This window comes from Coregonus lavaretus (assembly GCF_964263955.1).
Source record: "Coregonus lavaretus genome assembly, chromosome: 1".
In the NCBI taxonomy this organism is placed as follows: domain Eukaryota; kingdom Metazoa; phylum Chordata; class Actinopteri; order Salmoniformes; family Salmonidae; genus Coregonus; species Coregonus lavaretus.
In genome coordinates, this window is record NC_139988.1 from 44,728,483 (window position 1) to 44,752,971 (window position 24,489).

General features: G+C 43.3%; 1 protein-coding gene across 1 annotated transcript; it reads left to right on the forward strand.

Moving 5' to 3' along the window:
- Positions 1 to 342: 342 nt before the first annotated feature.
- On the forward strand, positions 343 to 4,056 carry LOC311102347 (opioid growth factor receptor-like protein 1; the record flags this gene model as incomplete). The annotated part of the gene is made up of 7 exons (XM_084143663.1): positions 343 to 525; positions 1,656 to 1,739; positions 1,922 to 2,000; positions 2,301 to 2,379; positions 3,055 to 3,121; positions 3,284 to 3,429; positions 3,549 to 4,056. 7 exons carry the CDS (start codon positions 343 to 345, stop codon positions 4,054 to 4,056), a joined length of 1,146 nt encoding a protein of 381 aa, XP_083999789.1.
- Between the last annotated feature and the right edge of the window lie 20,433 nt (positions 4,057 to 24,489).

The following is a 24,489-nucleotide window of genomic DNA, read 5'->3' on the forward strand; positions in this document are numbered from 1 at the left end:
CGGTCGCCAATTGGATAGAAACCTAGCTAGTGACAGAAAGGGAGAATTATTATTTGTTCTCTTTCTGACGTTGAGGATCTCAGATGTGACACTAGTTAACCCCTGCCCCTGTGTCGCGGAGCACGTGGTCATCTTTGGTCCTGATGCTGTGACCGCTTTCCTAGGCACGCGCCGCGCATTTAGGGGTGTGTTCACCGTGTACTGGGAAGTCTGGATTGGAATTTTCCTCAGCCTGCCATTTAAAAGCCACACGCTAACGGTGGCGCAGCAGGCCGACTGTACGGCAAAATATGTAGGCTAGAAGGACACAGAGGACGGCGCGACTCGGTGTAGGTGGGTTAAATGGGAAATCTGATGGGCAGTTTGCGCTACAAGGAGCCGAGAACTGTGGAGGAATGTGACTCGACATGGGAGTCAGACTCGGAAAGCGACGAGCAGCCGGGTGATGAGGACAGCGGGATATCGGAGTGTGTCAGCCGGTTCGAGACAGGGAGATGCGGCGAACAGGCGGACATGTCCCCGAAGGTAAATAGGCTACCAACAAACTGGCACACACAGAAACGCAACAACACAACAGCTATCTATAGCAACCACACATAAAAAAATAGGAAGAAGAGCAGACTGCAATGGGCTAAATTAGAAAATGGAAATAGCACAGCTGCATAGCCGACTCGCTGAAGATGTCAACATCGCAGGCTATAATGTAATTTTTTTGTTTGTTTGGGAAACCAAAATCAGGATTGTATGTAGGCTACTAGCCTAGTTTAGGCCTATGTCCCAAAGTAATTGTCCTCAACGCATATCTTGTTGCCATGTCTAGGCTACGTCCAATATTATTGCAATATATCCAATTGATGTGGTGGTATGCATTGCCACAAGTGGATTTATTGTATCTAATAGCGCATAATTCTATATCGTTCAGTTCTCACCAAAAGGTTGTACATTGCTGTCTTGTTTTATGTCCTCGGTTCGTGTCCTCAATGTCCTGCGTGAACACGCAGAGGGAGAGTAGGTTAGTGTTGCATGCAAGTGAGACAGTGACCTGATAAAGGTGACCTAATTTTTTCAATAGATAAAATAGAATAGGGTCTAATAGGGGAGCACATCTTCCTTCCTTTGTTTTGGGGCAATGTCACAGTATGCACATTCCCCCAAATATTTGCTGTTTTCAAGTATAAGCCTTTAGGCTTTGTATTTATTTTCTTATTTTTTTCTGAAAAATGAAAAATGGCAACAACCCTACAACTTTGATGGGATGCATCCATGTTCATAAGGATAAAAGAGATAAACAACAATATAATGAGTCAATTGCCTTTATAATACCTTGTTATGCCTTTATATGGTGCATTTTTCTTCATGTATTCCTGACTGTGAGTGCATTGGAAGCCTCCATAACGTTCAAATTGCTTTCATGGGGAAGAAATTGGTAGATTATTATTCTACCCACACCAAAAATAGATAATTCCAGTTCAGTTACGAACTCACTCAACCCAGACATCTGCTATGTTGTTATGGGTTTGTGTGTCACTCAGCAATTATCTGAGAAGAAACCTTTTAACACCACACCCGCGCTGTTGATATCATTGTTGCTATCTATTTCAGTCAGTGTTCATTCACTATCTTCTTTCCTCTCCCTCTTTCTCTCATAGCTCTCTGACTCTGACTCGAAGTCCAGCACCAAGATGAAGAGGAGTTTTTATGCTGCAAAGGATCTTTACAAATATCGCCACAGCTACCCGGTACGAAACGCACGCGCGCGCGCGCACGCACACACACACACACACACACACACACACACACACACACACACACACACACACACACACACACACACACACACACACACACACACACACACACACACACACACACACTAACTTGATTCTTCCTGACTCTTCCTCCTCCTCCTCTCCCTCCCTAGAACAACAAGGCTCCCCGGCTACCTAATGACTACCGCAACCTCCGCTTCTACCTGAACAAGATCCCTCTAATACCAGACGGTCAGTACACACACACACACACACACACACACACACAGAGACAAATAGCAACACACACCCATCGGACACACAGCAGAGTGATACTGGCTCAGGGCTTAGAGTTTTGATTGGCCTTGGGTCATGTTTGAACAGAGGAGTCCAGAGGATTAAGAGCTGATCTACTGTTTAAACACTAGCCTGCAGACACACAGACAGACACACACACACACACAAACAAGCACACATATTTTAAGCTGAACCCAAACAGGGCATGTGTGTTTTCTTGTATAATTTATGTGATTGACCTGAATCCCTCTGTAGGTATCTTCATTGAGGAGATCCTGACCAAATGGAGAGGGAATTATGACAAACTGGAGCACAATCACACCTACATACAGTGGTAAGATGCCCTTCGAGGTACTATGGATGTGTGTGTGTGTGCGTGTGTGTGTCACGTATCAGACCTGGGTTCAAATACTATTTGAAATCTTTCAAATAGTTTGAGCTGTTGCTGCCAGGAGTGCCAGAGTTTTGGGACCAATCAAGCACAGATTAAGTATTTGATATGATTTCAAATAGTATTTATAGAAATGTATCTCACCCTTATTTGCAGGAGCAGAAAGCAGAAAAGAGAACAGCAAAGTACAGTCAATTCTTACTCTGACACAGACCTACAAAACTTAGAGACCAACATAACACCAGGAGAAAAAACATAGTCACACCACTGGGATTCACATATCCTGCCAATCTCACTTACTCCCTGCAGCGCCAACCTTGTTATCTCTCGCTTTCTCTCGTTCTCTCTGTTCTGACAGAGCAGTTCATTAGCATAATATCAATTAGTGGGTGTCTAAGCAGCAGTGAGCGTGTGCAGACGGGTGGCTGTCACTCATTGAATTGACTTAATAAGAGACAGCATTGGGAGAGAGATGCGTGTATAGAGGAAAAGAGGACAGAGGGGAAGAACAAGAGAATAAAGACAGGCAAGAGAGGACAGGGAGACGTGCATAGAAAAGTCAAGGGGAGAGAGTTAACCACACTATTTGACAGTCTTCTCTCTCTGTCTTTATTGCAGGCTTTTCCCTCTGAGGGAGCAAGGGCTCAACTTCTATGCTCAAGAACTCACTCAGGAGGAGATCAAGGTAAAGACAGTAACAGGACCACTTAACCACATACACATTTAGACTGCAACTTGACCATGTGGTTTGACTGATCTGAAAATGTCAGTACATCATGTTGTACAGGAATGTGGAATTTTGTGGGATCTACTCATAATTCCGGCTGATCTTTGCTGTGTCCCATAGGAATTCCAAAGCACTCGGGAGGCCAAGCGGCGATTTCTGCTGGCGTACACACTCATGCTGGATTTTTACGGGATCAAACTCCTGGATAAGAGTGGGAATGTCGCCCGAGCTTCCAACTGGCAAGAACGCTTTCAGCACCTCAATGAGTGAGTGGTACACACAGGTGTACGTTCACACACACACACACACACACACACACTTTCTCTCTGGGTCTATAGCGGAGTTGGTTTGGTGATGAGTAACCTATCTCTCCCTCTCTCCCCAGGTCCCAGCACAACTATCTGCGGATCACGCGCATCCTCAAGTCTCTGGGTGAGCTGGGCTTTGAGGCCTTCAAGGCCCCCCTGGTGCGTCTGCTGCTGGACGAGGCTCTGTGTCGGGGTACCCTGCCCAACATGCTGCACAGCACCCTGGAGTATTATGTCTATACCATCCGTCTCCGCTCCCACCGCCGCAGCCTGCTCCGATACGCCCGCCAGCACTACCAGCCGGCCAACACCTTCCTCTGGGGGCCCTCGGCCAGAAGGAGAGGAGCTGAGGCAGGGCCAGGAGGCAGGGTGGCAGAACCCACCCCAGAGAGGGAGAGGAGAGGAGGAGACCCCCATAGGGCTTGTAGTCCACTTACGAAGAAGGACTCAGTGGGAGGGTGGGGTGGAGGAGGAGATGGGAAGGGAACCAAGGGCTGTACCGTCTCCACCAAAACCCTCCAGGAGGGGGTGATGGAGAGGGGTAGGGGGGACAGGGGCAAGTACATTGAGACAGTTCCACTCTAGGACTGTAGGGATAATAGTTTTGGGAAGAAGTGGTGTATGTGTGTCTTGATGGATTGGGTGGTGGGTGGGGGGGTCATTGTAGCAATACTGGCCCATGCCATGTTTTTATGGACTCAAAAGTCGTAGCTAAGTTGTAGTAGCTAAGTTTAGTATGCAGCACAATCCTTAACGTTAAACTACTCTTGCAATGTTTTCTCTCTGTCACAATGTCTTTCTTCCTTTTGTGTAGATTGACTGCACTTGGCAATCCACTAATTGTACAGAACCTTCTAGCCAAGCAGATCACATGTAGGGCTTAGTATACAACAAGCAGCCTGATTGGTTGGAAGTATGAAACAAACAATCTGATAGGATATGAACAACTGCTTGACAGGGTGGCTGCTGTGTGGAATCTTGCACCTTTGACAATCTGTCTTCCTATATGAGATATCTCTGTTACTTCCTGGTTACTTCCTGAGCGAATCTTTCTATTGGCTGCTGAGCCTGGCGATGAGGGTGAAACTTTGGCTGTCGGATACCATCTTCCTACACAAAGCATTCTGTAGCTTTCAGAGCAGCCAAGCTAGTCAGACGCACAGACTCATATGAGCTTTTCAGGTATACTATAATGTGATTGATAATATGGGCTCAAGTATTAATACTGTAGTTATTAGTGTGTGTTGAGACTATAGTGTGTGTGTGCTAGGCAGTGTGTGTACTACTATCTGAAGTGCCTCTTTTTCTATTCATCTTATACTGGTTGATTGTGTGCCGTTAGGGATGTGTGTGTACTTACCAATGTTTAAGTTAAAGGGTGTTTTCATGTATGAATTTGGTTACCTGATGGGTGTTAGTGAAAAGTTACGATTTGCTTTCACAAGAACAGAACGTGACCATTTCAGTGTACCGGTATGCTTATAACACGCAAATAACTTGATGGCAGCTTGACATAGCTCGTTTTTGAATGGCACACATTTCCTGAATCCTGGACCATTCTATTGAGGATGTGCAAGAATTTAATTTGATCCGACTCCAGGATGGTGATATGCCTGTTTTTTTTTTATTGGGAAAATAAAATGCATAACTGTTGAGTGTATGTATATACAAATAAGCATTTATAGTAAAGCCAATACACACCATTTTAGTCATACAGACGCATTTACTCACTCTTTCCCTCACCCTTAGACCCATACACAATAGGGTATCTCGTCTTTGTATACAGTGCATATCTGTTTTATATGATTTCTCTCTCTCACTCTCTCTTTCTCTTCCTGCCTTTCATCTACAACTTCTTCCGCAAGAATTAAAGGAGGCTGAGTGGATGGCTTGAATCCAACTCCCTTTTTCTTTCTTGTTCTCTCATTCTGTCTCCTTATTTCTAGCCATACAATTGGTTGGCATTGGCGTATTGAAATAATGTGCCAATGAAGACCAGTTAAAATGCCTAATTTCCCCCCCGATCTTTCAGAGGTAATTATGATAAAGAAAAATCTCCTCCCTCTCTGTTTCTCTACAGACCCTCGTTGTTTAACTGCCTCTATTGTCATCTGGGCTAAGATGACGCAGTTTGGGAGGGGATGGGAGGATTGGCACAAGGAACAGGAATGAGGAGAGGGACTAACTGTAAATCCAGTCTATGGAAACTCCTCATTTTGTACTTCCATATACACAGTATAGTGTTCTGTTTCAGGTATAGATGCATCTCTCTCTCTGTCTGCGGTCATCCTTGTGACTGACTTGTCTCTGGATGTGTAAAGGTTCCCTTCATATGTGTGTTTTGTAAATTGTATCAATTCTTATGATTTGTATAAGAAAGTGTATGGAGACTCATTTTTTGCTGTATTAAAATATGGCAAGTCAAAAGGAAAAGACAATGTGTACTTTCTTGTGCGTATGTATTTGTATGTTGTGTGTGTGTGTAAGAGAGAGAGTATATGGGAGTAGAGAGCGCTGGTGGCAAGACACTACAGACAAACCCAACCAGGTACATTTCTCATTGTTCGACATATACCAATGGCAAATTCTATTGTCACCATTAGATGGAGAGAATATGTCTGTTCTAGTCATTCTATGAGCCTGACCTACTATGACCCTGACTGCCTCACGGCAGTTTACAAGACCACAGAAGGTGAGTGTATAGCCAGTAGCACACAGATGAGTCCAAAGAGTGCCATGGATATCCAGTTATGGCAATTTCGGTTAACAGCAGAGATTTGAAAACTTAAACACTGAAGTAACACACACAGGTTGGTGTTAATTGAAGTGTGTGTGGTGAGAAGAAGAATGTGTGAGTGATTTGGCAGTCTGATGTGTGAAGCAATCTTTCTCTCTCTCACACACACGCAAACACACACACACACATACACACACATACACACACACACACACACTCACGTCATGTCATCAACAGCTAATCATGCCTTCTAAGAGAATGTATGTATTGATTTTTTCCCACCATGTTGATAGTTGTTGAGTTAGGGCTTATTGTGTAAGGTAAAGCCTTGCTGTCTTAGTAGATTTTGGATATTGTCTCTTCATCTTGTAACACACACCCGGACACACATACACACAGTCAGACTGCAAACCACTCATCCTAAAACCGCATGTTTTGTGTCTGTACCAGTATCAGAGCTTGTGTATGTGTGTACTGTATGTGTTACAATATGTCTGAGATAATGGCACAGATGTGTGTGTTGCGTGTGTTGTATTGTATTTATTATGGATCCCCATTATCTGCTGCCAAGGCAGCAGCTACTCTTCCTGGGGTCCAGCAAAATTAAGGCAGTTACACAATTTTAAAAACATTACAATACATTTCACAACACATTAAGTGTGTGCCCTCAGGCCACTACTCTACTACCACATATCTACAACACAAAATCCATGTGTACATGTGTGTATAGTGCATATGTTATCATGTGTTTGTGTATGCATGTGTCTGTGCCTGTGTGTGTGTGTCTCTTCACAGTCCCCGCTGTTCCATAAGGTGTATTTTTATGTTTGTTTTTTTAATCTAATTTTACTGCTTGCATGAGTTACTTGATGTGGAACAGAGTTCCATGTAGTCATGGCTCTATGTAGGACTGTGTGCCTCCCATAGTCTGTTCTGGACTTTGGGACTGTCCAAATATAATTTAATGTGTCACTTCATTGACCAATAAAGATAAAACCAGAGGGGAGTAAGAAGTATTTGTTGTCAACCTGTCGACCACAGCTTTCCTCAAGATTTTCTCTAGAGCTTACAGTGGGGAAAAAAGTATTTAGTCAGCCACCAATTGTGCAAGTTCTCCCACTTAAAAATATGAGAGAGGCCTGTAATTTTCATCATAGGTACACGTCAACTATGACAGACAAATTGAGAAGAAAAAAATCCAGAAAATCACATTGTAGGATTTTTAATGAATTTATTTGCAAATTATGGTGGAAAATAAGTATTTGTTCACCTACAAACAAGCAAGATTTCTGGCTCTCACAGACCTGTAACTTCTTCTTTAAGAGGCTCCTCTGTCCTCCACTCGTTACCTGTATTAATGGCACCTGTTTGAACTTGTTATCAGTATAAAAGACACCTGTCCACAACCTCAAACAGTCACACTCCAAACTCCACTATGGCCAAGACCAAAGAGCTGTCAAAGGACACCAGAAACAAAATTGTAGACCTGCACCAGGCTGGGAAGACTGAATCTGAAATAGGTAAGCAGCTTGGTTTGAATAAATCAACTGTGGGAGCAATTATTTGGAAATGGAAGACATACAAGACCACTGATAATCTCCCTCGATCTGGGGCTCCACGCAAGATCTCACCCCGTGGGGTCAAAATGATCACAAGAACGGTGAGCAAAAATCCCAGAACCACACGGGGGGACCTAGTGAATGACCTGCAGAGAGCTGGGACCAAAGTAAAAAAGCCTACCATCAGTAACACACTACGCCGCCAGGGACTCAAATCCTGCAGTGCAAGACGTGTCCCCCTGCTTAAGCCAGTACATGTCCAGGCCCGTCTGAAGTTTGCTAGAGTGCATTTGGATGATCCAGAAGAGGATTGGGAGAATGTCATATGGTCAGATGAAACCAAAATATAACTTTTTGGTAAAAACTCAACTCATCGTGTTTGGAGGACAAAGAATGCTGAGTTGCATCCAAAGAACACCATACCTACTGTGAAGCATGGGGGTGGAAACCTCATGCTTTGGGGCTGTTTTTCTGCAAAGGGACCAGGACGACTGATCCGTGTAAAGGAAAGAATGAATGGGGCCATGTATCGTGAGATTTTGAGTGGGCTGGGTCTTTCAGCATGACAATGATCCCAAACACACCGCCCGGGCAACGAAGGAGTGGCTTCGTAAGAAGCATTTCAAGGTCCTGGAGTGGCCTAGCCAGTCTCCACATCTCAATCCCATAGAAAATCTTTGGAGGGAGTTGAAAGTCTATGTTGCCCAGCGACAGCCCCAAAACATCACTGCTCTAGAGGAGATCTGCATGGAGGAATGGGCCAAAATACCAGCAACAGTGTGTGAAAACCTTGTGAAGACTTACAGAAAACGTTTGACCTGTGTCATTGCCAACAAAGGGTATATAACAAAGTATTGAGAAACTTTTGTTATTGACCAAATACTTATTTTCCACCATAATTTGCAAATAAATTCATAAAAAAATCCTACAATGTGATTTTCTGGATTTTTTTTCTCATTTTGTCTGTCATAGTTGACGTGTACCTATGATGAAAATGACAGGCCTCTCTCATCTTTTAAGTGGGAGAACTTGCACAATTGGTGGCTGACTAAATACTTTTTTCCCCCACTGTATTTCTTGCCACCCATTCTGAAACTGACTGCAGCGCTTTGTTAAGTGTTGAAGTGATTTCACTCTCTGTAGTAGCTGACATGTATAGTGTTGAGACATCAGCATACAGAGACACACAGGCTTTACTCAGAGCCAGTAGCACGTCATTAGTAAAGATTGAAAAAAGTAAGGGGCCTAGACAGCTGCCCTGGGGAATGCCTGACTACCTGGATTATGTTGGAGGCTTCCATGAAAGAACACCCTCTGTGTTCTGTTAGACAGGTAACTCTCGAGCCACAATATAGCAGGGGATGTAAAGCCATAACACTGTCATGTTGTATACTGATAGAAGACAGGCGCAGGAATACGTAATCGTTTTTAAAATTATTCAACCCAAAATAAGGTACGTCATGGAAAACGACATGGACGAAGCCCAAAACAAACACGTATGTATATGTAACCCAAACAAAAGAGCGAGGTGTAAACCTCTAAATAATACACGGGACGAGACCTGTAATAACAAGTGCACAATTACTCTGCATGTAAACTGTAATACATTGTACTCACGAGACCAACGGACATGGGACAATAATCGACAAGGACAATGGGGAAAAGAGGGCACATATATAACCATACTAATCAGGGGGAACGGGAACCAGGTGTGCGTAATGAGACAAGACAGTCCGGGGTTGGTGGTAATGAACCAGGTCAGTGACGCCTAGAAGGCCGGTGACGTAGACCTCTGGAGCTGGTGAACGGAATGAGCAACAGTACCAGGGGGATCCGTGACAACACAAGTTTTTCCAGCAGCAGATTATGATCGATAATATAAAAAAATGCACTGAAGTCTAACAAAACAGCTCCCACAATCTCAGCCAATCATCAGTCATTTCTGTAAGTGGCCTACATGTTGAATGCCCTTCCCTATAAGCGTGCTGAAAATCTGTTGTTAATTTGTTTACTGTGAAATAACATTGTATCTGGTCAGACATATTTTTTTCCAAAAGTATACCAAGGGTTGGTAACAGGCTGATTGGTCTGCTGTTTGAGTCAGTAAAGGGTGCTTTGCTATTCTTGGTAGCGCAATGACTTTTGCTTCCCTCCAGGCCTGAGGGCACACATTTTCCTGTAGGCTTAGATTGAAGAGATGGCAAATAAACTGGCAATATCGTCCGCTATCATCCTCAGTAATTTTAAATCCATGTTGTCAGACCCAGGTAGCTTGTCATTGTTGATAGACAACAATAGTTTTTTCACCTCTTCCACACTCACTTTACAGAATTCAAAATGACAATGCACTGTCTTTCATAATTTGCATGGATGTGTAGGTTCAGATTTTGTTGTTGTCATGTCATGCCTGAGTTTGCTAACCTTGCCAATGAAAAAATAATTAAAGTTGGCAATATTAGTGGGTTTTGTGATGAATGAGCCATCTGATTCAATGAATGATGGAGCTGAATTTGCCTTTTGGCCAAAATTGTATTTAAGGTGCTCCAAAGCTTTTTCAAATCAAATATTTATTTACCTTATCATGAAATGCTTACTTACAAGCCCTTAACCAACAATGCAGAGTAAGAAAATATTTGCTAAATAAAAATAAAATAAAATAAATTAAAATAATACTATACAATAACGAAGCTATATACAGGGGGTCCCAGTACCGAGGAAATGTGCGGGGGTACAGGTTAGTCGAGGTAATTGAGGTCATATGTACAGTTAAAGTCGGAAGTTTACATACACCTTAGCAAAATACATTTAAACTCAGTTTTTCACAATTCCTGACATTTAATCCTTGTAAAAGTTGCCTGTCTTAGGTCAGTTAGGATCACCACTTTATTTTAAGAATGTGAAATATCAGAATAATAGTAGAGAGAATGATTTATTTCAGCTTTTATTTATTTCATCACATTACCCAGTGGGTCAGAAGTTTACATACACTCAATTAGTATTTGGTAGCATTGCCTTTAAATTGTTTAACTTGGATCAAACGTTTCGGGTAGACTTCCACAAGCTTCCCACAATAAATTGGGTGAATTTTGGCCCATTCCTCCTGACAGAGCTGATGTAACTGAGTCAGGTTTGTAGGCCTCCTTGCTCGCACACGCTTTTTCAGTTCTGCCCACACATTTTCTATTGGATTGAGGTCAGGGCTTTGTGATGGCCACTCCAATACCTTGACTGTTGTCCTTAAGCCATTTTGCCACAACTTTGGAAGTACAGTGAAGGAAAAAAGTATTTGATCCCCTGCTGATTTTGTACGTTTGCCCACTGACAAAGAAATGATCAGGCTATAATTTTAATGGTAGGTTTATTTGAACAGTGAGAGACAGAATAACAACAAAAAAATCCAGAAAACGCATGTCAAAAATGTTATAAATTGATTTGCATTTTAATGAGGGAAATAAGTATTTGACCCCTCTGCAAAACATGACTTAGTACTTGGTGGCAAAAACCCTTGTTGGCAATCACAGAGGTCAGACATTTCTTGTAGTTGGCCACGAGGTTTGCACACATCTCAAGAGGGATTTTGTCCCACTCCTCTTTGCAGATCTCCTCCAAGTCATTAAGGTTTCGAGGCTGACGTTTAGCAACTCAAACCTTCAGCTCCCTCCACAGATTTTCTATGGGATTAAGGTCTGGAGAATGGCTAGGCCACTCCAGGACCTTAATGTGCTTCTTCTTGAGCCACTCCTTTGTTGCCTTGGCCGTGTGTTTTGGGTCATTGTCATGCTGGAATACCCATCCACGACCCATTTTCAATGCCCTGGCTGAGGGAAGGAGGTTCTCACTCAAGATTTGACGGTACCGTCCATCGTTCCTTTGATGCGGTGAAGTTGTTCTGTCCCCTTAGCAGAAAAACACCCCCAAAGCATAATGTTTCCACCTCCATGTTTGACGGTGGGGATGGTGTTCTTGGGGTCATAGGCAGCATTCCTCCTCCTCCAAACACGGCGAGTTGAGTTGATGCCAAAGAGCTCCATTTTGGTCTCATCTGACCACAACACTTTCACCCAGTTCTCCTCTGAATCATTCAGATGTTCATTGGCAAACTTCAGACAGGCCTGTATATGTGCTTTCTTGAGCAGGGGGACCTTGCGGGCGCTGCAGGATTTCAGTCCTTCACAGCGTAGTGTGTTACCAATTGTTTTCTTGGTGACTATGGTCCCAGCTGCCTTGAGAACATTGACAAGATCCTCCCGTGTAGTTCTGGGCTTATTCCTCACCGTTCTCATGATCATTGCAACTCCACGAGGTGAGATCTTGCATGGAGCCACAGGCTGAGGGAGATTGACAGTTATTTTGTGTTTCTTCCATTCTTGTCCCTGACATCCTTGGAGAGCTCTTTGGTCTTGGCCATGGTGGAGAGTTTGGAATCTGAATGATTGATTGCTTCTGTGGACAGGTGTATTTTATACAGGTAACAAGCTGAGATTAGGAGCACTCTCTTTAAGAATGTGCTCCTAATCTCAGCTCGTTACCTGTATAAAAGGCACCTGGGAGCCAGAAATCTTTCTGATTGAGAGGGGGTCAAATACTTATTTCCCCTCATCAAAATGCAAATCAATTTATAACATTTTTGACATGTGTTTTTCTGGATTTTGTTGTTGTTATTATGTCTCTCACTGTTCATATAAACCTACCATTAAAATTATAGACTGATAATTTATTTGTCAGTGGGCAAACGTACAAAATCAGCAGGGGATCAAATACTTTTTTCCCTCACTGTATGCTTGGGGTCATTGTCCATTTGGAAGACCCATTTGCGACAAAGCTTTAACTTCCTTACTGATGTCTTGAGATGTTGCTTCAATATATCCACATAATTTTCCTTCCTCATGATGCCATCTATTTTGTGAAGTGCACCAGTCCCTCCTGCAGCAAAGCACCCCCACAGCATGATGCTGCCACTCTGTGCTTCACGGTTGGGATGGTGTTCTTCGGCTTGCAAGCAGCCATCTTTTTCCTCCAAACATAAAGATGGTCATTATGGCCAAACAGTTCTATTTTTGTTTCATCAGACCAGAGGACATTTCTCCAAAAAGTACGATCTTTGTCCCCATGTGCAGTTGCAAACCGTAGTCTGGCTTTTTTATGGCGGTTTTGGAGCAGTGGCTTCTTCCTTGCTGAGCGGCCTTTCGGGTTATGTCGATATAGGACTCGTTTTACTGTGGATATAGATACTTTTGTACCTGTTTCCTCCAGTATCTTCACAAGGTCCTTTGCTGTTGTTCTGGGATTGATTTGCACTTTTTGCACCAAAGTACGTTCATCTCTATGAGACAGAATGCGTCACCTTCCTGAGCGGTATGACGGCTGCGTGGTCCCATGGTGTTTATACTTGCGTACTATTGTTTGTACAGATGAACGAGGTACCTTCAGGCGTTTGGAAATTGCTCCCAAGGATGAACCAGACTTGTGGAGGTCTACAATTTTTTTTCTGAGGTCTTGGCTGATTTCTTTGATTTTCCCATGATGTCAAGCAAAGAGGCACTGAGTTTGAAGGTAGGCCTTGAAATACATCCACAGGTACACCTCCAATTGACTCAAATGATGGCAATTAGCCTATCAGAAGCTTCTAAAGCCATGACATCATTTTCTGGAATTTTTCAAGCTGTTTAAAGGCACAGTCAACTTAGTATATGTAAACTTCTGACCCACTGAAATAATCTGTCTGTAAACAATTGTTGGAAAAATTACTTGTGTCATGCACAAAGTAGATGTCCTAACTGACTTGCCAAAACTATAATTTGTTAACAAGACATTTGTGGAGTGGTTGAAAAACGAGTTTTAATGACTCCAACCTAAGTGTATGTAAACTTCCGACTTCAACCGTATATTCCAGGATGAGATGGTAAAAGCTTTCTGTTCCATAGTGTCTAGTGTGGTTTAGGCCCGGACCATCACAGTAGGTGTGAGCAGAGCATGTTGAGCATCTGATACATACCTCTTAGGTCGCAGGATGGGGCTTCCAACTTCAACTGTACATGTAAGCAGGGGTGATCATGCATCGATAATAAATCAGTGAGTCGCAGCAGCGTAAAAAAGCGGGTAAATGCAAATAGTCTGGATAGCCATTTGATTAACTGTTAAGCAGTCTTATGGCTTGGGAGTAGAAGCTGTTAAAGAGCCTTTTGGACCTAGACTTGGTGCTCTGGTACCACTTGCCGTGCGGTATCAGAGAGAACAGTCTATGACTAAGGTGGCTGGAGTCTTTGACAATTTTTAGGGCCTTCCTCTGACACCGCCTGGATGGAAGGCAGCTTGCACCCAGTGATATACTGGGCCGTACGCATTACCCTCTGCAGCGCCTTGCGTTCAGATGCCGAGCAGTTGCCATACCAGGCGGTGATGCAACCACCCAGGATGCTCTCGATGGTGCAGCTATAGAACTTTTTGAGGATCTGAGGACCCATGCCAAATATTTTCTGTCTCCTGAGGGGGAAAAGGCGTTGTCGTGCCCCCTTCACTACTGTCTTGGTGTGCATGATAGTTTGTTGGTGATGTAGACACCAAGAAACTTGAAGCTCTCGAGCCGCTCCAATACAGCCCCGTCGATGTGAATGAGGGCGTGCTCGGCCCTCCTTTTCCTGTCGTCCACGATCAGGTCCTTTGTGTTGCTTACGTTGAGGAAGAGGTTGTTATCCTGGCACCACACCGCCAGGTCACTGACCTCCTCCCTATAGGCTGTCTCATCGTTGTCTGTGATCAGGCCTACCACCGTTGTGCCGTCGGCAAACTTAATGATGGTGTTGGAGTCGTACTTGGCCACGCAGTCGTGGGTGAACAGGGAGTACAGGAAGGTACTAAGCACGCACTACTGAGGGGCCCCCGTGTTGAGGATTAGCGTGGCAGATGTGTTACCACCTGGGGCGGCCCGTCAGGATGTCCAGGATACAGTTGCAGAGGGAGGGGTTTTGTGCCAGGGTCCTTAGCTAAGTGTTGAGCATTGAGGGCACTATGGTGTTGAACGCTGAGCTGTAGTCAATGAATAGCATTCTTATGTAGGTGTTCCTTTTGTCCAGTTGGGAAAGGGCTTTGTGGAGTGCAAGAGAAAATGCGTCATCTGTGGATCTGTTGGGGCAGTACGCAAATTGGAGTGGTTCTAGGGTTTCTGGGATGATGGTATTGATGTGAGCCATGACCAGCCTTTCAAAGCTCTTCATGGCTACAGATGTGAGTGCTATGGGTCCGTAGTCATTTTGGTTACCTTGTGTTCTTGGGAACAGGGACTATGGTGGTCTGCTTGAAACATGTAGGTATTACAGACTCGGTCAGGGAGAGGTTGAAAATGTCAGTGAAGACACTTGCCAGTTTTTACTATCATTCTGTATATAATTTATCCTTGTTTCATAGTACAGTTTCTTCTTGTTTTTGTTCAGTTTAGTCACATGATTTCTCAATGTACAGTATATTTGCCAATCGGCTATGCAGCCAGACTTATTTGCCATTCCTTTAGCCTCATCCCTGTCAACCATAAAAAATGAAATTCCTCATCAATCCACAGGGATTTAACCGTTTTTACAGTCATTTTCTTAATGGGTGCATGCTAATTAGTAACTGGAATAAGCAATTTCATAAGTGTGTCAAGTGCAGCGTCTGGTAGCTCCTCATTACACCAGCAAATATTCTTTACATTTTCAACATTAGAATTACTACAAAACGTACTGTTTGGCCTCTTATACACTATATTAGGCCCAGCCTTTGGAACTTTGGTTTTCCTAGATATGGCTACTATATTATGATGACTACTTCCAATGGATTTAGATACTGCTTTAGAGCAGATTTCTGCAGCATTAGTAAAGATGTGATCAATACATGTGGATTATTTCATTCCTGTGCTGTTTGTAAATACCCTGGTAGGTTGACTGATAACCTGAACCAGGTTGCATGTACTGGTTACAATTTGAAGCTTTTTCTTGAGTGGGCAGCTTGATGAAAGCCAGTCAATATTTAGGTCACCCAGAAAATATACCTCTGTTGATATCACATATATTATCAAGCATGTGCACTTGTCTGTGTGTGAGACTGACATTCACTCTCCTTCCAGGAACTTTTGCCTTAGCTTTCAGATGGCTTCTTGATGTGTTTCTCCTCTTCTTGTTTCAGTTTCCTCTCAAGTTTGGACTGGAAACTTCTGCAGGTGTTGTGTCTGCACCTGATAAGAAGTGTGCTACTTCCTGTCTGTACCACCAGTGGGCTCCAGGGATTTGTCTCTGTCAGAGTTGGTGTGATCATCATCCTTTTCTCACATCCACACCTTTTTAACAAGAAATCTTTGATTATGTGGACCAATAAAAAGTTTGATCTCTAACACATTGTATTTATCATATTATTAATAATCATATTTATTTATTTGTAAGAGGTACATATGATGCATTGCATCAGATTTAGCGTTCACTTGTTCTCATCTACAATTACAGTACATGTAATACATCAGAGTGTATACTGTATATAGGTACACCATGTGACCTTGAAGGTAAGATAACGTATGGCAAATAATAAAGGAAAAGATAAATAAGAAAAACGTCATTGTTCCAAAGGGGAAACCCACCACTACTGTATAAAATCGATTAAACTTTAAAGGCCCAGTGCAGTCAAAAACTCAAATCAAATCGGCTTGAAAATATATGGCAAGACTTGAAAATGGATGTCTAGCAATTATCAACAACCAACTTGAGAGAGCTTGAAGAATGAAAAAAAAAAATGTTCAAATATTGTACAATTCAGGTGTGCAAAGATGTTAGAGACTTACCCAGAAAGACTCACAGCTGTAATCGCTGCCAAAGGTTATTCTAATGTAAATTAGATATTTCTGCATTTCATTTTCAAAAAATGATCGAACATTTCTAAAAACGTGTTTTCACTTTGTCATTATGTGGAGTATTGTGTGTAGATGGGTGAGAAAAAAAATCTATTTAATTATTTTTGAATTCCGGCTGTAACACAACAAAATGTGGAATAAGTCAATGGGTATGAACACTTTCTGAAGGCACTGTGTACTGTATCTGGTGCTAATAGTGGAATGATAGTGTTTCAAAGTACTACTTACCCGCCAGTGTTGTGATTGGCTGTGATTTTCCACTATTGATTTCTCCCGCCGGAGCAGCATCTGTTGTCAAAATGGGAAAGCTGTTCTGACTGTGGCAGTGTTATCTAGTGGAAATCTCTCTGTCATTTCCTGGTTGCTAAAATTCTACACTATTATGAACATTTTCTGAAATTCCAACGCAAATATAAAATACAAACATCCTGTTATGACTTTGTGGCTGTGCCAGCTAATGACCACTCTGCAGAGCTGCCTCCAGAAGAAGATTCATGACGGAAAACGCTAACCTGTGTTTCTCAGCCGAAAATGGACTTGTTTAGGTTTCAGTCTGAGGTCGAAACTAGCTGTTACTCAGAGAGAACTTCTGCTTTCTAAGGCACTGAAAGAGAAGATAGGCCTACACCAGTAAGCACAAAGACAGTGCGTGTGTATGAAACATTTATTTGACCAAGGAGTTGACCATTAATTAAATAATTAATTACAGTGAGGGAAAAATGTATTAGATCCCCTGCTGATTTTGTAAGTTTGCCCACTGACAAAGAAATGATCAGTCTATAATTTTAATGGTAGGTTTATTTGAACAGTGAGAGACAGAATAACAACAACAAAATCCAGAAAAACGCATGTCAAAAATTTTATAAATTGATTTGCATTTTAATGAGGGAAATACATTTTTGACACCTCTGAAAAACATGACTTAGTACTTGGTGGCAAAACCCTTGTTGGCAATCACAGAGGTCAGACGTTTCTTGTAGTTGGCCACCAGGTTTACACACATCTCAGGAGGGATTTTGTCCCACTCCTCTTTGCAGATCTTCTCCAAATCATTAAGGATTCGAGCCTGACGTTTGGCAACTCGAACCTTCAGCTCCCTCCACAGATTTTCTATGGGATTAAGGTCTGGAGACTGGCTAGGCCACTCCAGGACCTTAATGTGCTTCTTCTTGAGCCACTCCTTTGTTGCCTTGGCCGTGTGTTTTGGGTCATTGTCATGCTGGAATACCCATCCACGACCCATTTTCAATGCCCTGGCTGACGGAAGGAGGTTCTCACCCAAGATTTGACGGTACATGGCCCTGTCCATCGTCTCTTTGATGCGGTGAAGTTGTCCTGTCCCCTTAGCAGAAAAACACCCCCAAAGCATAATGTTTCCACCTCCATGTTTGACGTGGGGATGGTGTTTTTGGGGTCATAGGCAGCATTCCTCCTCCTCCAAACACTGCAAGTTGAGTTGATGCCAAAGAGCTCAATTTTGGTCTCATCTGACCACAACACTTTCACCCAGTTCTCCTCTGAATCATTCAGATGTTCATTGGCAAACTTCAGACGGCCCTGTATATGTGCTTTCTTGAGCAGGGGGACCTTGCGAGCGCTGCAGGATTTCAATCCTTCACAGCGTAGTGTGTTACCAATTGTTTTCTTGGTGACTATGGTCCCAGCTGCCTTGAGATCTTTGACAAGATCCTCCCGTGTAGTTCTGGGCTGATTCCTCACCGTTCTCATGTTCATTGCAACTCCACGAGGTGAGATCTTGCATGGAGCCCCAGGCCGAGGAAGATTGACAGTTCTTTTGTGTTTCTTCCATTTGTGAATAATCACACCAACTGTTGTCACCTTCTCACCAAGCTGCTTGGCGATGGTCTTATAGCCCATTCCAGCCTGGTGTAGGTCTACAATCTTGTCCCTGACATCCTTGGAGAGCTCTTTGGTCTTGGCCATGGTGGATAGTTTGGAATCTGATTGATTGATTGCTTCTGTGGACAGGTGTCTTTTATACAGGTAACAAGCTGAGATTAGGAGCACTCCCTTTAAGAGTGTGCTCCTAATCTCTGCTCGTTACCTGTATAAAAGACACCTGGGAGCCAGAAATCTTTCTGATTGAGAGGGGGTCAAATACTTATTTCCCTCATTAAAATGCAAATCAATTTATAACATGGATTTTTGTTTTGTTATTCTGTCTCTCACTGTTCAAATAAACCTACCATTAAAATTATAGACTGATCATTTCTTTGTCAGTGGGCAAATGCACAAAATCAGCAGGGGATCAAATACTTTTTTCCCCTCACTGTATATATGGTTAAGGGGGTTCACAGGAGGTTTCATGAGATGGAATAACACCCACGCACACAAACCGAACACACACACTGTACTTGGTTGACCTTTGGCGACCCTTCTTGGCCAGACTGTTGTTTTGATCCAAACACTTAGCACAACACTCACATAATCTTGCCTCTACAGCTGTCCAAATACAGTGGGGAGAACAAGTATTTGATACACTGCCGATTTTGCAGGTTTTCCTACTTACAAAGCATGTAGAGGTCTGTCATTTTTATCATAGGTACACTTCAACTGTGAGAGACGGAATCTAAAACAAAAATCCAGAAAATCACATTGTATGATTTTTAAGTAATTAATTTGCATTTTATTGCATGACATAAGTATTTGATACATCAGAAAAGCAGAACTTAATATTTGGTACAGAAACCTTTCTTTGCAATTATAGAGATCATACGTTTCCTGTAGGTCTTGACCAGGTTTGCACACACTGCAGCAGGGATTTTGGCCCACTCCTCCATACAGACCTTCTCCAGATCCTTCAGGTTTTGGGGCTGTCGCTGGGCAATACGGACTTTCAGCTCCCTCCAAAGATGTTCTATTGGGTTCAGGCCTGGAGACTGGCTAGGCCACTCCAGGACCTTGAGATGCTTCTTACGGAGCCACTCCTTAGTTGCCCTGGCTGTGTGTTTCGGGTCGTTGTCATGCTGGAAGACCCAGCCACGACCCATCTTCAGTGCTCTTACTGAGGGAAGGAGGTTGTTGGCCAAGATCTCGCGATACATGGCCCCATCCATCCTCCCCTCAATACGGTGCAGTCGTCCTGTCCCCTTTGCAGAAAAGCATCCCCAAAGAATGATGTTTCCACCTCCATGCTTCATGGTTGGGATGGTGTTCTTGGGGTTGTACTCATCCTTCTTCTTCCTCCAAACACGGCGAGTGGAGTTTAGACCAAAAAGCTCTATTTTTGTCTCATCAGACCACATGAACTTCTCCCATTCCTCCTCTGGATCATCCAGATGGTCATTGGCAAACTTCAGACGGGCCTGGACATGCACTGGCTTGAGCAGGGGGACCTTGCGTGCGCTGCAGGATTTTAATCCATGACGGCGTAGTATGTTACTTATGGTTTTCTTTGAGACAGTGGTCCCAGCTCTCTTCAGGTCATTGACCAGGTCCTGCCGTGTAGTTCTGGGCTGATCCCTCACCTTCCTCATGATCATTGATGCCCCACGAGGTGAGATCTTGCATGGAGCCCCAGACCGAGGGTGATTGATGGTCATCTTGAACTTCTTCCATTTTCTAATAATTGCACCAACAGTTGCTGCCTTCTCACCAAGCTGCTTGCCTATTGTCCTGTAGCCCATCCCAGCCTTGTGCAGGTCTACAATTTTATCCCTGATGTCCTTACACAGCTCTCTGGTCTTGGCCATTGTGGAGAGGTTGAAGTCTGATTGAGTATGTGGACAGGTGTCTTTTATACAGGTAACGAGTTCAAACAGGTGCAGTTAATACAGGTAATGAGTGGAGAACAGGAGGGCTTCTTAAAGAAAAACTAACAGGTCTGTGAGAGCCGGAATTCTTACTGGTTGGTAGGTGATCAAATACTTATGTCATGCAATAAAATGCAAATTAATTACTTAAAAATCATACAATGTGATTTTCTGGATTTTTGTTTTAGATTCCGTCTCTCACAGTTGAAGTGTACCTATGATAAAAATGACAGACCTCTACATGCTTTGTAAGTAGGAAAACCTGCAAAATCGGCAGTGTATCAAATACTTGTTCTCCCCACTGTACATGCTATTCTGTATCTGTTTGTGACTGTGTTAATGTGGTAGTGTATAACAGCACTGTGTGTGTGTGTGTGTGTGTGTGTGTGTGTGTGTGTGTGTGTGTGTGTGTGTGTGTGTGTGTGTGTGTGTGTGTGTGTGTGTGTGTGTGTGTGTGTACAGTGACTTCAGAAAGTATTCATACCGCTTAACTTATTCCACATTTTGTTGTGTTACATTCTGAATTCAAAATGGACCAAATAGATTTTTTTTAAATCTTCCATCTACACACAATACACCATAATGACAGAGTGAAAACATGTTTTTCAAAATGTTTGCAAATATATTGAAAATGAAATACATATATCATATTTACAGTGCATTCGGAAAGTATTCAAACCCCTTGACTTTTTCCACATTTTGTTACGTTAAATCCATATTCTAAAATGGATTAAATACATGTTTTTCCTCATCAATCTACACACAATACCCCATAATGACAAAGTGAAAACAGGTTTTTAGCAATTGTTGCAAATCACTACAGACCCAGATTCGTTCCCAGGCTGTGTCACAACCGGCCGTGACCGTGAGTACCATAGGGCGGCGCACAATTGGACCAGTGTCGTCCGGGTTAGGGGAGGGTTTGGCCGGAGGGGCTTTACTTGGCTCATCGCGCTCTAGCGACTCCTTGTGGCGGGCCGGGCGCCAGCAGGCTGACTTCGGTCGTCAGTTGAACGGTTTTTCCTCCGACCCATTGGCGCGGCTGGCTTCCGGGTTAAGGGGTGTTAAGAAGCGCGGATTGGCAGGTCAGGTTTTGGAGGACGCATGACTCGACCTTCGCCTCTCCCGAGCCCATTGGGGAGTTGCAGCGATGAGACAAGATCATAATTGGATCGCAATTGGATATCACAAAATTGGGGAGGAAAAGGGAGTAAAAAATGTATACAAATTAATACAGAAATACCTTATGTACATAGTATTCAGACCCTTTGCTATGAAACTCCAAATTTAGCTCAGGTGCATCCTGTTTCCATTGATCACAATTGAGATGTTTCTACAACTTGATTGGAGTCCACCTGTGGTAAATTCAATTGATTGGACATGATTTGAAAGGCACTCACCTGTCTATACAGTTGAAGTCAGAAGTTTACATACACTTTGTTTGGCGTCATTAAAACTCGTTTTTCAACCACAAATTTCTTGTTAACAAACTATAGTTTTGGCAAGTCAGTTAGGACATCTACTTCGTGCATGACACAAGTAATTTTTCCAACAATTGTTTACAGACAGATTATTTCACTTATACTTCACTGTATCACAATTCCAGTGGGTCAGAAGTTTACATACACTAAGTTGACTTTGCCTTTAAACAGCTTGGAAAATTCCAGAAAATGATGTCATGGCTTTAGAAGCTTCTGATAGGCTAATTGACATCATTTGAGTCAATTGGAGGTGTACCTGTGGATGTATTTCAAGGCCTACCTTCAAACTCAGTGCCTCTTTTCTTGACATCATTGGAAAATCTAAAGAAATCAGCCAAGACCTCAGAAAAATAATTGTAGACCTCAACAAGTCTGGTTCATCCTTGGGAGGAATTTCTAAACGCCTGAAGGTACCACGTTCATCTGTACAAACAATAGTACGCATGTATAAACACCATGGGACCACGCAGCCATCATACCGCTCAGGAAGGAGACGCTTTGGTGTGAAAAACAGCAAAGGACCTTGTGAAGATGCTGGAGGAAACAGGTACAAAAGTATCTATATCCACAGTAAAACGAGTCCTATATCGACATAACCTGAAAGGCCGCTCAGCAAGGAAGAAGCCACTGCTCCAAAACCGCCATAAAAAAGCGTAGACTACGGTTTGTAACTGCACATGGGGACAAAGATCTTACTTTTTGGAGAAATGTCCTCTGGTCTGATGAAACAAAAATAGAACTGTTTGGCCATAATGACCATCGTTATGTTTGGAGGAAAAAGGGGGCTGCTTGCAAGCCGAAGAACACCATCCCAACCGTGAAGCACGGGGATGGCAGCATCATGCTGTGGGGGTGCTTTGCTGCAGGAGGGACTGGTGCACTTCACAAAATAGATGGCATCATGAGGAAGGAAAATTATGTGGATATATTGAAGCAACATCTCAAGACATCAATCAGAAAGTTAAAGCTTGGTCGCAAATGGGTCTTCCAAATGGACAATGACCCCAATCATACTTCCAAAGTTGTGGCAAAATGGCTTAAGGACAACAAAGTCAAGGTATTAGAGTGGCCATCACAAAGCCCTGATCTCAATCCTATAGAAGATTTGTGGGCAGAACTGAAAAAGCGTGTGCAAGCAAGGAGGCCTACAAACCTGACTCAGTTACACCAGCTCTGTCAGGAGGAATGGGCCAAAATTCACCCAACTTATTGTGGGAAGCAGGTGGAAGGTTACCCGAAACGTTTGACCCAAGTTAAACAATTAAAAGGCAATGCTACCAAATACTAATTGAGTGTATGTAAACTTCTGAACCACTGGGAATGTGATGAAAGAAATAAAAGCTGAAAGAAATAATTCTCTCTACTATTATTCTGACATTTCACATTCTTAAAATAAAGTGGTGATCCTAACTGACCTAAGACAGGGAATTTCTACAAGGATAAATGTCAGGAATTGTGAAAAACTGAGTTTAAAATGTATATGGCTAAGGTGTATGTAAACTTCCAACTTCAACTGTATAAGGTCCCACAATTGACAGTGCATGTCAGAGCAAAAACCAAGCCATGAGGTCGAAGGATTTGTCCGTAGAGCTACGAGACAGGATTGTGTCGAGGCACAGATCTGGGGAAGGGTACCAAACAATGTCTGCAGCATTGAAGGTCCCCAAGAACACAGTGGCCTTCATCATTCTTAAATGGAAGAAGTTTGGAACCACGAAAGCTCTTCCTAGAGCTGGCCGCCTGGCCAAACTGAGGAATCGGGGGAGAAGGGCCTAGGTAAGGGAGGTGACCAAGAACCCGATGGTCACTCTGACAGAGATCCAGAGTTCCTCTGTGGAGATGGGAGAACCTTCCAGAAGGACAACCATCTCTGCAGCACTCCACCAATCAGGCATTTATGGTAGAGTGGCCAGATGGAAGCCACTCCTCAGTAAAAGGTACATGCCAGCCTGCTTGGAGTTTGCCAAAAGGCACTGAAAGGACTCTCAGACCATGAGAAACAAGATTCTCTGGTCTGATGAAACCAAGATTGACCTCTTGGCCTGAATGCCAAGCGTCACATCTGGAGGAAACCTGGCACCCTCCCTACGGTGAAGCATGGTTGTGGCAGCATCATGCTGTGGGGATGTTTTTCAGCGGCAGGGACTGGGAGACTAGTCAGGATCGAGGCAAAGATGAACGGAGCAAAGAGAGAGCATTGATGAAAACCTCAGACTGGGGCGAAGGTTCACCTTCCAACAGGACAACGATCCTAAGCACACAGCCAAGACAACGCAGGAGTGGCTTCGGAACAACTGTCTGAATGTCCTTGTCAGGTTCAATTCCAGATCCCGGACTTGAACCTGATCGAACATCTCTGGAGAGACCTGAAAATAGCTGTGCAGCGATGCTCCCCATCCAACCTGACAGAGCTTGAGAGGATCTGCAGTGAATAATGGGAGAAACTCCCCAAATACAGATGTGCCAAGCTTGTAGCGTCATACCCAAGAAGACTCGAGGCTGTAATCGCTGCCAAAGGTGCTTAAACAAAGTACTGAGTAAAGGGTCTGAATACTGTAAATGTGATATTTCCGTTTTTTATTTTTAATACATTTGC